Source organism: Syngnathoides biaculeatus, chromosome 18 (genome assembly GCF_019802595.1).
Source record: "Syngnathoides biaculeatus isolate LvHL_M chromosome 18, ASM1980259v1, whole genome shotgun sequence".
Lineage (NCBI taxonomy): Eukaryota > Metazoa > Chordata > Actinopteri > Syngnathiformes > Syngnathidae > Syngnathoides > Syngnathoides biaculeatus.
Window position 1 is genome coordinate 14539232 of NC_084657.1, and position 13509 is coordinate 14552740.

A 13509-nucleotide genomic window follows, 5' to 3' on the forward strand; every position below is an offset into this window, starting at 1 on the left:
CCCGCCCATCGAGCCCACTTGGCCGAACGCTAAGTGCGTAACGTGTGATGTGGCGTTCACAAGAGCCTCTCTCTCGCCACACAAAAGCGACTCAATGGCCCGCCGCTCGCCGCCTTTGATGGCAGCGTGTCGATGATACTCCACCGACAAATTAGCAGCAGGTGCCTGTTTTTTGTGGCCAGCAGTCAGGTGTAATGCTGCTTTCATGCGACGCCATTTGCATTAATGCAGCACACCGGCCTCTGAGATGACGTTTTCACACGGGCTTTGCTACCCTTTGAATTTAATGAGCACAAACACGTCATTTTATTTTTCCAACTTTCCAAATAAATGTCTGGCTAAATATGAAATGAAACACCCCAAGTGAATCTACAGTTATCTGATGTTTCTGTAATTGAGGGCCTTTCAATTAAGCTGAATTATGACATCACAGACAGAGTTTTTCCACCCATGACCTGACACACAGCCTGGGCAAAGACACTTCACTGTGGGAAACGCTATCATGTCGAAGCTAACAGCCAACCACTCTTAGCACCGATGAGTCATCGGGTAAGCAGCACATGCTCAAAAGTTTGGCGGGTATGCGCTGCGTGAATCATATGCATTGATCCGCTAGATTGATAAACTATAAAGTCTTACTGGGTTAGCTGCTCCCAAAAATTATTGCTGCTATATTTGTTACAAATGACTTAATTAATTACTAAATTACGGGTGGTAGCTGGTAAAGCGTTGGCTTCACAGTTCTGAGGTCCCGGGTTCAATCCCGGACCCGCCCGTGTGGAGTTTGAATGTTTTCCCCCGTGCCTGTGTGGTTTTCCTCCAACATTCCAAAAACATGCAACATTAATTGGACACTCGAAATTAGAGATTCCCAAACAGTTTGCCGTGTGACGTTATCCAATTTTATGTAATTTCTAAAAAAACAACAACATTAATTAATTATTTAGTTACTTTGTTTGTTTGTTTATTTATTATTAATTTATTTATTGACATTTATTTCCAAGAAATAATGTTTGTTATTATTTTTATTATTATTATTATGTCTATATTAATCTATTTATGCCAGTGAGGCACAATGACAGAAGAAAAATATCCTCCTTTATTAGATGGCAGAAAGTACATACAGTAATTCATCGATCCAGTTTTGGTGGCATTTACTTTTGTTGGTGTGCCGTAGGATTTTTCAATTGTAATATATGTGCCTTGGCTCTATAAAGGTTGGAAATCACTGCTTTAAATTGCCCATAGGTGCGACCGGGAGTGGGGCTGTTTGTCTCTACGTGCCCTGCGATTGGCTGGCGACCAGTTCAGGGTGTACCCCGCCTCATGCCCGTTGACAGCTGGGATAGGCTCCAGCACTCTTGTGAGGATAAGCGGTGAAGAATGTGGATGAATGGATGGATTTCAAACTCTTGAGAAAGTGAATCTCGAATCGGATGTTATTCTTTGTCCTTTGTGGATTTAGACCAGGAGTGCTCAATGTCGATCGACGAGGCAGTTTCGGTCGATCGCGTGACGCCGTGCCAAAAAAAAAAAAGAAAAAAGACGTCAGCCCATCATCCATCTCGTCGCTTGATTCAGGTGTGGCAGATACGTCGATCGCACGCACATAAAAGCACGTTCTTGCAAGCTGGCCTCCTATTTACGGTCTCCCCCCCTTTCAAGTTTTTAAAAGACACCTGCAAATTTGTGGACAAAGTCTACTTTAATCAATATTTGATTTAGTCAAAGGACGCTTCTTCAAGCCCATCTGCACAATTAAATGACTTGCGGGGTGGACTAGTGATTTGACAGCTACCAGAGGTCTGTGTACTGCACACGCCATAGACGAAAATCTGTTGTCACAAGCGGAAGTCTTACGTTTGACTAAAAGCTGTGATTGACGGAAGCAAAACGTCAGGTGTCATCGCCTCGACGGAACCCCTTAATGTTCAAAAAAGACCTCGTTTTTAGACGGTTGTTAAGGAACACGAATGTGTAAAAACCTCCTCGGGGGGAGCGAAAACACGAGCCACGAATTGTACGCTCGTTGCCAACGGCCAAAGGGAGCGCGGCATGATGCAAACTGTTGTAAGCAACTGCGAGGAAGAAGAACCGAATCCCTGCCAGGATGAGGCCAGCTCCTGAAGAGAACCAAGTCGGTACACAAAGCAGCGGAGGGTGTTTGCATTTTTATTTTGTTGCACTTGTGCGCCATTAACAACATTTTTTTTTTTTTTTTTTTTTGCTCTGAGGTTCACAATCTGCTGATGTGAAGTTCTATGTTACATACTTAAAAAAATGTTTTAGGGTGATTGAACTACTGAAATAAATAGTTTTCCACTATATGTCATTATCCAAGCCGCTTATCCTCACAAGGGTTGCGGGAAAGCTGGAGCCTATGCGAGCTAGCTTCGGGGGAAAGGCGGACTCCGCCCCGAACTGGTCGCCAGTCAGTTGCAGGGTAGATTTCGACACCATCACTGAGTGGGAATCAATCCCACGCTGCCCGCACCACAGGCACTACACCATCAGTGACTCCTTTTCCACTATATAATTTATTAAAATATACATTTTGAGTATGTATATTTTTTTTTTAACAAAAGATTAATTACCAAGGAAATGTTACAAAATAGGGGTGGCATGGTGCCTCACAGTTCTGAGGACCCGGGTTCAATCCCGCCCCTGCTAGTGTGGAGTTTGCATGCTGCGTGGGTTTTCTCCGGGTGGGCACTCCGGTTTCCTCCCACATTCCAAAAACATGCATTAATTGGAGACTCTAAATTGCCCCTAGGTGTGATTGTGAGTGCGGCTGTTTGTCTGCATGTGCCCTGCGGTTGGCTAGCAACCCGTTCAGGGTGTACCCCGCCTCCTGACCATTGACAGGTGGGATAGGCTCCAGCATGCCCCGCGACCCTCGTGGGGATAAGCAGTGAAGAAAATGGATGGATGGATGAATTACCAAGGAAATGTTACAAAATAATAAATATTAAACCCCGCCTCCTTCCTCAGGATAGCTGGGATAAGGTCCAGCACACACAACCCTTGTGAGGATAAGCGGCTGGAAAAATTGATGGATGGGTTGTGTTATTTCTTGGCCACACCGAGGGGTTAGTGCGACCGTTTTTAACATTGGCGGAGCAAATTTCTGCCGAAACTAGAAACCTTGTTCATTGTAGATGTTTTTTTTTTAAGGGCTCAGAAGGATTTGAATGTTTCGTGCCACCCACTTTGGGGGGGGGGGTTACAAAAGGCTCTCTTGGTATAGCTGAACTGGCAGCGTTGTAGTCTCGGCCAAGTGCTGGAGGATGTTTGCTTTGGCACCGCACTGGCTTAGGATCGCTCCCAAAGCACCCGCCGGGGTTACGCCTCAGCGAGATCATAGACCCCGACAGAAAAACAACAAATTAAACAAACATCTTTCCAATTCCCAAAGATATCGTGGAAGCTGCACACAGCGCCTGATTGATTCTTTTAAAACAGTGCTTAGATCTTCGTTAATGGCAGAAATTTGTCATCAAACATTACCACCGTGCTCTGCCTACACGCATGAGGGAAAACGAACATTTTTAACAATTTAGCATAGTCGCTCAATTTCGGTATACGGGGTTCAAAATGCCAGGCTCGAGCTGAATTTTAAACAACTTTTTGGACTGCACCATCAAAGGGAACGTAACGATCAATGAGATCATCAACGACCACGCATCATTGATTTGACTTTCAACACATTAGCGTCAAATACTACTTGGACCCTAAAGCCCCAATCGCTATTTATATTGACAGTAATGAATGACTAGCAAAACACAATCGTGTCGTTGCCCCTTGTACGATTCTGAAATGATAGTCCAACAAATAAAAAAATCCAATGAGATGATTTGACAACTAGTTATTGAACCTTTAAGAGAATTTACTCCCACGTTTCAAGTGCCGCGTCTCTGCATAGCAAAGTCGTATTTTTAGTGTAAAATGGCTTACTTTAACGAGGATCCCTCGCCATACCTTGGTCACAGCTGGAGTCCCTGCTCATCTCTGCCATAAATCCTCCTGGACCGGACCAGGCTGCCACCTTTCCAGCTAGGCTACTTAGCTTGCTTGCTGAGTAGCCTGACGAGTATGTTGAAACAAACTTCACTGTGATCTCTGCTACACGTCTACCAAATTCAGTAGTGCTAAATGAAACTCACTTTGGAGGCTGAATTTTCAAGATGTTCGCGCAAGTTCTTTGTGGAGTTAGTTTCCTTGTTGACCCTAAAACAACATCCATCCATCCGTTTTCTACTGCTTTTCCAGGTCGGGTCGGCTTCAAGAGGAATACCCAAACTTCCCTTTCCCCAGCCACTTCTTCCGGGGGGATCCCGAGGCGTTCCCAAGACAGCTGAGAAACTTAATCTCTCCAGCGTGTCCTGGGTTGTCCTCGGGGTCTCTTTCCGGTGAGATATTCCCGGAACACCTCACCAGGGAGGCGTCCGGGAGGCGTCCGAATCAGATGCCCCAGCCACCTCATCTGGCTCTTCTCAATGCATCACTGCAGACGCCGCACCGATCCGTCTGTCGATCTCCCGCTCCATTCTTCCCTCACTCGTGAACAAGAACCCAAGACACTTGAACTCCTCCACTCGGGGCAGGATCTCATCCCCGACCCGGAGAGGGCACGCCACCCTTTTCCGACTGAGGTCCATAGTCTCAGATTTAGAGGTGCTGATTCTCATCCCAGCCGCTTCACACTAGGCTACGAACCGATCCAGTGAGAGCTGGAGATCACCGCCAGATGAAGCCAACAGAACCACATCACCTGCAAAGAGCAAAGATCCGATCCACTCTACGCTTTGGCTGCGCCTCGAGGTTCTGTCCATAAAAGTTATGAACAAAACCGGCGACAAAAGGCAGCCTTGGCGGAGTCCAACTCTCACCGGAAACGAGTCCGACTTACTCCCCTACCCTAAAAACCCTTTTAAACCAAAATGGCACACTTCCTTTATCTTTTATGACTTCTTTAGGCATTTTTTCTTTGGTCATGCTGCTCCGTGAAACTGGCTATGGGGGCTGGAATTTTAAGATGTTTCCACTGGTTTGATAAACCAGGGGTTGTGGGTTCGTATCCCACTGGGGCCTCCACTCCCTGAGAAGGGTTGCGTCAGGAAGGGCATCCGGCGTAAAAATTGTGCCAAACATATGTGCGTTCATCTGAGATGACACGCTGTGGCGACCCCGAAAGGGACAAGCCGAAAGAAACTTACTTTTTCCACAAGATCTTCATAGAATTAACTTAGTTGTTGACCTCAAAATGGCCTCTTCAAATCAAAAGGGGCAGACTTCCTGTGTCTTTTACGTGATGGTGTCTTGAGGCTTTTTTTGTGTCTCTCAAATTGCATGTTGCAAAATCAAACTGAATTTCCAAGAAATTGTTTGGTCAATAGCTGACTTTGTGGAGTTGAGTTTGTCAAATATTTAAATGAACGGTGAGTTATGAAACTTCATCTATTGTTCGTCTATGTGTGCCCTGAAATTAGATGGCGACCAGTCCAGGGTGTACCAGCTCAGCTGGGATAGGCTCTACCTGATTAACGATGGAACTGTGGTTACCCTTTGCGCCACCTTGTGGCTAAAATGATAGCTGGCTTTGTTCCACAGAACATTCACTCCTCATGGGCTGGGGATCAAAGACGGAAAGCTCTTATTTTGTAATGGGGACTTAATGTGTTTCTTTTCATGAACGTGCATTCATATCTGTACCAGGACAGCCTAATGTTCTCTTTTTATGTACATTTTCTTCCTCTCTGCGCTTCTTTTATCCGGCGTGATGCATTCGTGTGCGATTCTTCTGGTTTCATTTAATAACCTCCACAACAGTGTGTGCATGTCTGTCTCTGTGTGTGTCCTCTTCGCTTGGTGGTTGCCATGGTGACCGCTTTCTGGATTGCGAAGTATGCCGAGGCTGATGTGTGTGTGTGTGTGTGTTGTGTGTGTGTGTGTGGTGTGTGTGTGTGTGTGTGTGTGTGCGCGAAGCACAGCAATACTTTTCGCAAGTAATTACGCCGCATCAGCCATTAAGAGGCAGTCCATTTGCACTCCATGTTGGAGTGATGATATGTGCTGCTCGGCTTAGGTGTGTGTTTGTGTCATTTCGTGTGCGAGCGTGCTTGTGTGTGTTTGACCAATGAGGGGATGTCAGGGGATGGCGGCCATGCTTGAAGACTTTTTTTTGAGAGAGTTTGTCGTCCTCCGAGTGACTGCTTCTTACTTGAAGAGGACTTGTCTGTGTGTTTGTGTCACATGGTGGCAGAACCGTCACACCATTGAATCCATTGAGCTCAAACCAAAGTCATTTTTTTTTCTTTAATTTGTTCAGTTTTATTGTCAGTCAAAAAAATGACTTCATGATTTAGCATTATCTGTCTGATTAGTATAAGAGGCTTGAATTAGCAAGGAGATGCACAAAATCTCAGGGGAAATTTTAAAAGACACCTCCATATCTTCAAAATGGCCAATTTAAAGGTCCACTGTCATAAAATGATTGATTTTTAGTATGTTAGTAATGAAAAAACGGCAGCTGACATGGACCCATGCATTTTTTTCACCACAAAACATGATTTTGAGGATAAACGGGAGGATAATGTAGAAATAATTGTAAATAGTATTAAGTAACTGCTTCTGACTAAAATGAAGAAATGCTTTGCTCTGCTCCAATTCAGTTACTGCTCTGCCTGCAATAAAGAATGCTTTGCTCTGCTCTAGAAAATGTGGTAGAAAATGTAGGATAAACAGGGGGGAAATGTACGAATAATTGTGATCATAATTACCATCCATCTGCTTCCAATAAAGAAATGCTTTTTAGCCATAGTTTTTAAAACATAAATGTGCTCCTACCAATATGGTAGACATGTCCATGAAACTGTCTTTGGGCCCTGAATTTTCTAGTGTCAGATGCAGGTTGTAGGCTGAATCCAGTTTTCAAGAAACCTGGAAATGGCAAAAATAACCCAAAATGTGCCACTACAAATCAAAATGGGACCCATATTGTGGATTTTCAGGCTTGACTTCGTGAGATTTTTTTTAGTGGGTCTGCTCATGTTAAACATTCATGCCAAATTTCATGTTCTTATCTTGGTTTTCAGGGCGCAATTTAGATATGTAATTCTTGACAACCGACCAATTGATTTATCTTGACTACCGAATTTGCAAGGGTTTTGCAAGGCCGATTGCATTCCATGTGCAGATGTGCAAATAACCGCGCACCCGAAGACCCCAGCGTTATTAACATTCTGTATTCTTTTTCTTCTTCTCCACCGTGAACCCCAAGTTGGTGGGCGGCGAGTTCGACCTGGAGATGAACTTCATCATCCAGGAGGCGGAAAGCATCGGCTGCATGGTGGAGCTGCTGTCGCACTGCGAGGTGACGTGCCAGGCGGAGATCTGGAGCATGTTCACTGCCATCTTGCGCAAGAGTGTACGCAACCTTCAAACCAGCACTGAGGTGGGCCTCATCCAGCAAGTGCTGCTCAAGATGAGCACGGTGGACGACATGATTGCAGGTGAGCCCCCCCGAACGCAAAATATGTTTTGGTATCATTTTATTAGATTTTTAGAATCTTTCCATGTCCATTCGACTTAGAATTAATTGCCGTTTTTGGGCGCCAGTGGCTTAGTTGGATCATTAGTCTGTCATCCAGTGGCTGAAGGGTGTCCGGGGTAGAGGGTGGGGGGCGTCAGGGGACAGAAAAATATCCTCTGTAAAGCACTTTTTTGCACCTTGGTTGTGTAAATAAAGCACACTGGAGTTACCATGAACCCTTACATCTTCGAGAAGAAAATATGAAAATGATCCTGATAAAATACAGGCTTCTTCATTATGTTTTTGTTTTTTTTAATGTCAAATCTTTTATATTAAAAAAATTAATTTTGTATAACTAAAAAGCTTGAGAGTAAATGTGTGTACAGTGAAGAAAATAAGTATTTGAAAACCCTGCTATATTGCAAGTTCTCCCGATTAGAAATCATGGAGGGGTGTGAAATGTTCATCGTAGGTGCGTGTCCACAGTGAGAGAGATAATCTAAAAAGAAAATTCCAGAAATCACAATATATGATTTTTTTTTTAACTATTTGTGTGATACAGCTGCAAATAAGTATTTGAACACCTGAGAAAACCAGTGTTAATATTTGGTACACTAGCCTTAGTTTGCAATTACAGAGGTCAAACGTTTCCTGTAGTTGTTCACCAGGTTTCCACACACTACAGGAGGGATTTTGGCCCACTCCTCCACACAGATCTTCTCTAGATCAGACAGGTTTCTGGGCTGTCGCTGAGAAACACCCAAGTTTCAGCTCCCTCCAAAGATTTTCTATTGGGTTTAGGTCTGGAGACTGGCTAAGCCACATCAGAACCTTGATATGCTTCTTCTTGATTGTTCCAACAATGGACCTTTTTTCACCAATGCTGCTTGGCAATTTCTCCGTAGCCCTTTCCAGCCGTGTGGAGTCGTACAATTGTTTGTCTCTGGTGTCTTTGGGCAGCTTTTTGGTCTTGGCCATGTTACAAGTTTGAGTTTTACTGATTGTATGGGGTGGACAGGTGTCTTTATGCAGCTAACGACCTCACACGGTTGCATCTGATTCAGGATAATGCATGGAACGGAGGTGGACTTTTAAAGGCGGACTAACAGGTCTTTGAGGGTCAAAATTCTAGCTGATAGACAGGTGTTCAGATACTTATTTGCAGCTGTATCACACAAATAAATAATTAAAAAAATCATCCATTGTGATTTCTGGATTTTTCTTTTTAGATTATCTCTCTCACTGTGGACACGCACCTACGATGAAAATTTCAGATCCCTCCATGATTTCTAAGTGGGAGAACTTGCAATATAGCAGGGTGTTCAAATACTTATTTTCTTCACTGTAAATGAAGTGATTGTAATAAGTGACTCAGTTCTATTTTTTGCATTTTCTTTTAGTTCCTGAAAGAATATTGGCGTGCAGAGCTAAAAAAAAAAAAAAAAAACCACAATTTTACGGAAAATATTCTCGTATTATTTGTAGTCCGCCTCGAGTACGTAGTGTAAAGCTTTGTTGTAATAAGGAGCCACTCGAGTGTATTGCGACACTCACGGGAGGCCAAGTGAGAGTCAATCACCATCTCCTTTTCCAGATTATTTTTTTGTGTAATTGATGCTTTTCCCGCTTATCCTCCGCGTCCTCACACTTGGCAGCCGGTTCTCCTGACGAGTGTTTTTCCGCAACGATCCTTTCAACCAGACCTTAAGCCACGCTGTTCAGCGGCTTGTCGTGAACCCCGCGTAAACGTTTGACAGTTTGCGTGTGTGTGTGTGTGTGTGTATGCAAGCACACTCAAAATCTTTGTGCAGTTTTCCGCCGTGCTAGAGTAAAGGCAAGTGCTTGAGCTAGCAAATCATTTTTGTTGACTGACCTCTCCAAGCAATGAAGCCAAGGAAGTATGTGTGTCATCTTCACAAAATGATAAATGCAAGAAATTGTTCAAGTTCATTTTTCTCAACAGTACCCATGCGATGGTGAAGCGAAGGTTTTATGTGAGGACATGTAGAAAAATTTTCCTTGAAAAATAGGGAAGCCAAAGTATGTCCTGACATTTTTTGGTACTTTTTCCTCGCCAATCTCCAAAAAGTACAAGATCCAAGAAAGTGTTTGGGACATTAAGATCACATACCTGTCAACTTTTCGGAGCGCCAATCTGTATAAACTACCAAAAAAATCCTTATAACATACCGAAGCAAATTATATGTCCAAATAACAAAGGGAAAAAAACACAAAGTTTTTCAACGATTTTTATTGGAGATCTCCATAATGATAATATCTGAAGTTGTCTAATCCTACTGAGTCAAATGATAAAAATGATGGCGATTTATCAGCCAGGCTACAATACCTCAGATATTTGTAAGAGAGATTCAGTGATGGGAAAAGAATTTTTTTTTTTTTTAAAGATTACATTTCGACTGAATGCCGATGATCAATTCCTTATTTTTAGTGAGTAGGGAAGGATCTGATCTGTACGATACGGCTAACAATTAGCTATAGATGAACTCACTGACATTAGCCATTTTTCCTATGTAGCCATTCTCAATCTGAGTAAATGGAACGTTTTTCTAGACATAGATATGACACCCTTGTGGTGAAAACACAGCAATGAATTATATTATTGTCAGCTCTTATAAAAAGACGGGCATGAGCTAGAATGCTAGCAAGAGAGCTACAATGTCAGCTACAATAATCCCATGTATTTGTAATGAGGCTCAGGCGGCTAACTAGCGAGCACGCACGCTACATTAGCTACGGGCTAAGTCAAATTAATTTGAGCCACAAATGATCAAAGTCAAGATAAAAAAAATGACACTCAGTTTTTGTTGCAGTCAAGTAATATCCCCGTATAGCTACAGCGTCACCAATAGCGTATCGTTAACGATTTGATCGATTTGTGACAGGTAGCCGATAGCCGGCCAGCGGCTCCTCGGCCGCAACCTCCATGTTTGCCGTGGTGAGGTGTCCGGCTCGGCGGTGCTTGATCTGGGCCAAGGATTTACTGGAAATGAAAGTATTTTGGTAATCTAAATCAACATTTGCCACAGCGCCAAACATCATGTCTGCTGCAACAAAAATCTTTGATCCAGGCTACGTTTGGAATTCCCCAGCTTTGGGTTTCCCCCACAGTAGAGTAAACTAGCGCAGTTCTAGGCAAAAGCAAACGGAAATTTTCAGAATCCGTATGATTTGTGATACACGATCATATACGTAAGATTCGCCACAAAATCCGTATGAACTACGGCTCAACCGTACGAGTTGACAGGTATGGGATCATTTTCCTTCATCGTCCGCAAAACATAGTGAAACCAAGAAAGCGTGTGGAGATATTCAGGTATTCTCTTCCTCACAATTTTTCTTTTAATGCCAAGAAAGTGTTTGTGACTTTCAAATAATTTTCCTCGATGAAAAAGCACTAAAGTATGTTTGGAGATTCAGGTCTTGTTCTTTGACTGTCCTCCCAAAACGGTGAATTCAAGACGGAGTGTTTGGACAGTCTGGGCATTTTCCTCGACAAGCCTCACAAAGCAGTGAAGCCACGAAAGTGTGTAGGGCATTCAGGTCATTTTCCGCCATTGTCCAAACAAAGTAATTAAGCCGTAAAAGTGCAAGTACCGTACATTAGGGCTTCCTCTCCGCACTGTACTGTAGTGTGAAGTCTTTTTGGACCAAATTGCATCGACCTTGACTTTTCCTTTAATGCCGCTCTCCCTCCATCATGTCAGCAGGATGATGTTTTAAAAGTGCTTTGACTTACGCAGCAGCTCTCTGTGACCTACATGCATTGATCACACACATACGCACACACACATACGCACGCACACTGTGCGATGCTTCATTTCCTCTAATGAAATCTAGTGCAGCTCTATTCACATTATATCAATACAGCCTCAATGGCACGCAAGGAGAGTCTCCATAAGTAAAAAAGATTGGCTCGGCGCTGCTGTGCTACGTCAAAGTCGGGATTGTTTTGGACGCGCGCACACACACACACACACACACACACACTTTTTATTAATTCTCTGATTAGGTACTGGGAGCCAAATATGAAAACGCTGCCGGCACCAAAATAAGATACTCAATCTTCTGACATGCAATGTCAGTAATTCATCCTTTATGAAGATAATCGAGTATTTCTTATTGATGAGTTGTGCAATGTTTACGATAAGCAAAGACGGCGCTTTTCACCGTGGGTCCGTCGCTTTGCGTTCACAGACCTGCTGGTGGACATGTTGGGCGTCATGGCCAGTTACAGTATCACAGTCAAGGAGCTCAAGCTGCTCTTCAGCATGCTGAGGGGCGACAACGGGATCTGGGTAAGCACGACCTCCCCTTCGGGTCCTCGTTTTTGCGGGCACGTTCAGGTCTTTTCTGCTCTTAGAATGTTTATAGGGTAGTGAAGCCAAAAGAATGTGACGGGATTTTGGGGTTTGTTTCTTTGACAAGTAGTCACTGATGGTGTAGTGTGTGGTGGGATCGATTCCCGCTCAGTGATGGTGTCGATAGCTGCCCCGCGACCGACTGGCGACCAGTTCGGGTTGTAGTCCGCCTTTCGCTCGAAGCTAGCCGGGATAGGCTCCGGCTCTCCCGTGAGGCTTGTGAGGATAAGCGGCTTGGATAATGGATGGATGTTTCTTTGACAATCCTCACAAGGTAATCCAAAGTATACGGGTCACGTTGAGCTCTGTTTCATCGACTGGCCTCCCAATTTACTGACTGCAGCCATTACTTTTTTGGTTTATTTTACTTCAACATTGGAGGATTGGATTAGAGCTTTGGTTTGGGGTTGTGAGTTCGTATCCCACCAGGGCAGCCACTCCCAAGAGGAGATGCATCAGGAAGGGCATCTGGCGTAAAAACTGTGCCAAACAAATATGAGCGTTTCATCTGAGATGGTACGCTGTGGCGATCCCTAACGGGACAATCCGAAAGAAACGTACTTTTTGTTTTACCTCGACGTAGCACACAAAAGGGGAGGGCAAGAAGGTTTCTGGGGACTTTCAAGTCAGTTTCCCCGACAACTTTCACAAGGGAGTTCAGAAAAATTGCATGTAGGAAACGACAGTTCTTTCTCAACAATCCTCACAACATACTGAAGCCAAGAAAGTATGTGTAGGCGGCATTCACCCACCCCCCCTCAACATTTGGCACAAAAGTACAGAAAGTTTGCGGGTACTTTCAGGTCCGTTTCCTCAACAAGCAAAGCGGTGACGCCGGAAATGTGTGTTGGGACGTTTAGGTCTGTTCCCCTCTACTCGCCTCACAAAGCAGTGAAGCCAAGGGAGTGTGTAGGTTGTGCAGGTTTTCCCTTGACAAACCCGCAAAGCAATGAAGCTAAGAACACGTGTGAATTTTTTATAATTCTACTTGGATCAAAAATTGGTGAAGCCCAGAAAATGTGGTGGGGACACTCACGTGTTTCCTCGACAATCCTCCCAAAGTATTGGAGACATGAACGTAGGTTAGTACACTTTTGTTTTTTTTTTTCTTTCTTGACAATCCTCACAAAGTAGTGAAGCCAAACTAGCACATTGAGTCCCCCCACGACGATCCACATAAATGAATGCAGATGCAGTGTCTCAGACATCTTGAATTCTGCCTTCAACCTCCTTTTTCTCCAGTAAAGCCTCTCGTTCTCCAGAAAGACAGACAGACAGATAGACAGGTCGATGGAGCGTTGCCATGGTGTCGATGAGGCTGAGGTGATTGAGGAGTTTATTGATCCAGCGGCTCGTGGCGGAGATGTGATGTCACACCGTCTTCTCCCTCCGCAAGGGAGCAGCGTGTATCGCTTTTGTAAATGTCAATTACTCCTCTTCCTCCCTCCTTTCTCTTACAATGTACTTCTCCTCATTCTCCCGCAGCCCAGACACGCCATCAAGTTGTTGTCGGTGTTGAATCAGATGCCTCAGCGTCACGGCCCCGACACCTTCTTTAATTTTCCCGGACGCAGCGCGGCGGTATGCGCTTTGTTACTC

The 13509-nt window shown here is 44.1% G+C and overlaps 1 protein-coding gene across 11 annotated transcripts in view; it reads left to right on the forward strand.

Annotated features, from left to right (window-relative positions):
- Positions 1–13509, forward strand: part of nbeaa (neurobeachin a) — a 77670-nt gene that overhangs the window by 19892 nt on the left and 44269 nt on the right. For 10 of the 11 annotated variants that reach the window (XM_061803170.1, XM_061803161.1, XM_061803164.1 and 7 more), the window contains exons 2-4: positions 7280–7511; positions 11747–11847; positions 13396–13491. In XM_061803170.1, coding sequence (XP_061659154.1) covers positions 7280–7511; positions 11747–11847; positions 13396–13491 — 429 coding nt within the window. Of the gene's footprint in view, positions 1–7279; positions 7512–11427; positions 11630–11746; positions 11848–13395; positions 13492–13509 lie in introns of those variants that run through there. The other variant, XM_061803169.1, reaches the window with a different exon arrangement.